At 32.1% G+C, this 2,653-nt stretch overlaps 1 protein-coding gene across 1 annotated transcript; it reads left to right on the top strand.

The window, feature by feature from the left end:
• The first annotated feature begins 439 nt into the window (after positions 1-439).
• On the top strand, positions 440-1,303 carry LOC123669018. The gene is made up of 2 exons (XM_045602690.1): positions 440-575; positions 691-1,303. Exons 1-2 carry the CDS (start codon positions 495-497, stop codon positions 943-945), a joined length of 336 nt encoding a protein of 111 aa, XP_045458646.1. The 5' UTR covers positions 440-494; the 3' UTR covers positions 946-1,303.
• Positions 1,304-2,653: the final 1,350 nt, after the last annotated feature.

Raw genomic sequence — 2,653 nt, 5'->3', positions numbered from 1 at the left:
CAATTCCGTTTTAAAAACTCTAGATGATATCGTGTAGGTGATCGTCCGTATGAATCAAAATATTGACCGATACCATTCGTATCGATATGTAAAGCTATCCATGTGTATCTATATTATGTGAGCCTGGTTTATCATCTGTATCTAAATTGCATATTATATACGTTGGTACGTGGGTATACATGGGCAGTCTATTAGCAGCATAAACATTATTTTCTAGGCTGGGGTGAATCTTTTTCAGATGTTGTTGTACATCTAGTGTATCCATGATATTACTACCAATCTATTCAATGGTTAACATAGGAATGATTAATTATATTGATTTCTAAATATTAAATCACATTCTTTAGTGATAATTTGTATGAATCATCGGTGCAGCGCGTCTCAACACGAAAGAATGCGAGATAAGCTTGTTGACTCATAAAGTTACTATCAGTTTCACTGCAGAAATGCCTTAGATTAGACATATCTTACCGGTCTTTTATAAGGGCGAGCAGATGCCATTATGGAATCAGTGTGTAGTCGTCGATCTACCAATACTACGTTTGTATTACTTCAACGCTTCAATGGACACGGACGTAAGTGTTTATTCTCTTTACAAACTTACTTTTCTTTCTGTTGTTTTCTTACGCTTGTGTGTGTGTGATTAAGTGTAAACAAATTGATATTAACATGATAACTGTGTTGTTGCAGAAATCATTCAACTTCGATCAAAATACCTATAAATATTATTACTCGCCACTCTCCCCTCAAGAAAAGAGTGATAACATCGTCATTAATAATAATACATGTGATGGTGGACAAAGAAAATCGCAATCGCAATCGATTGAACATTTTTTTGAAGCTCAACCACAAATAAAAAAGAGGAAGCTGTTATCGTCAACCGTAGCACGAGCTACTAGAGATGGTGTATCATACATTTCTACTAATTCTGACGACGGAGACTAAGCGACGCATCTCATAAAAATTGAAATGTACGATATGAAGAAGCTATGCAAGATTCCAACTACTGATCATTGGAAACATGCTTCCACGAGGATTAAATATTATGGGAAGAATAATAATAAGGATAGCATCTACGACAACACAAACACCCTCGTATACAATATTACGAAAACAATAGCAGAAAGTGAAAAAGTTAAAAAAAAACTTTTTTAACAATGACAGTCATTAGCAGATCATTAGTGAGTTCTGTTTATTTAAATTACTTCATTCATGCGTGATTCTGTTTACTTAAATTACTTCTGTGTGGTTTTGTAAAAGATTTAATATGGGTTTATAAATAAATAAAAAATAATATATTACATCTAATTTGTTTTATTTAATTTAATAATGTTTACCATAGCTATATACACAAAATGTATTATTTTACAATTCCTTATTAACACATAAATGTAACACACTTACATAACCTTAACTACTATAGTCTACATTAACATTTCTGTTTTTATCTATTTCAATAATATTATCAAACTCAGCATAAACTTTACAGTTAATTGTTTGTATTAGTGCGGATTAAAATCGTACTTCTAATCTTACACTACCATGCTTTATGAGATTCCAATGAGTTGATGAGCTAGCTGATAAATCAGGAGTTAAGTCAAATATCTATTGGTTCATTTTGTAAATCTGTTATTGTATAAACAACTCATGGAGATCTATCAATTATTGAAGATATAATAAATATTTCATCACTTTAGTTTGATTCATATTCTATTTGGAAAACATGTTTATATTTAGTAATTCGAACATAATCACCAACATTAAAATTTGGTTTGGGATTTTCTAAAGAAAGTTTGTTTGATCGTCTATCATAAAGATTAGTCCAAACCGTTATAATATTGTTGGAATTTACATCACATGGGCACATCTTAATACTAGAGTGAAAGCTGTGATTATAAGAGTATGTTAAATCTTGTAAAACATCTGTATATCTATAAGTATTATTATGTGTGAAATAACGCCACATTTTCATTTTTAGAGTTCTTTGAAATCACTCAACAATACTAGCTTAATGTCAGGATTGTTAGTGGTATAGTAATTAATCTTTTTGGATTTAAAGTATTTTTGTACATCTTTTGAAACAAATTCTGTACCTTTACAGATTCTATGTGAGTGGGTGTTAAATTACTTTCAGTAAATATACTTTCAAAATCATCATTCATTCGTCGTTCGCCGCTCGTACGAGTAACGTGTGTGTGCTTCGTTAATAAAAATTTAAAACTACCTTCAATAATGGCTCCAACTAAATGTGATCAATGCGATAAATCTATCACCAAGAAGAATCCTGGAGTACACTGCAGCAAGTGTGGTATAGTGGTTCATGCCAATGCCGAATGTGCCAGTCTCACCAACAAACAGCTAAGTGTCATCAAAGCTAAAAATCTCGAGTGGACGTGTGACGACTGTGTGAGCAGATCGCCCCAAAGGTCATCACTTATCGTTCCTGAAGATGATGAGCAAGAAGAAGAAATTGAGCAAATTCCTAAAACTAAGGAAGTAAACATTGACATCCGCAGAATGATAGAAAACATTTCAAAGAACATCGAAAAAGCAGTAAAAAAACAACTAGTGGAACTAGAAAAAGCTATGGAATATTGCAGTAACAAAGTAGATGAATACGCAGAAGAAATGGCAGCATTTAGAACTAAGATAA

The sequence above is a fragment of the Melitaea cinxia genome, chromosome Z, assembly GCF_905220565.1.
Source record: "Melitaea cinxia chromosome Z, ilMelCinx1.1, whole genome shotgun sequence".
In the NCBI taxonomy this organism is placed as follows: Eukaryota; Metazoa; Arthropoda; class Insecta; order Lepidoptera; family Nymphalidae; genus Melitaea; species Melitaea cinxia.
This window is presented reverse-complemented; position numbering and strand designations above follow the sequence as displayed.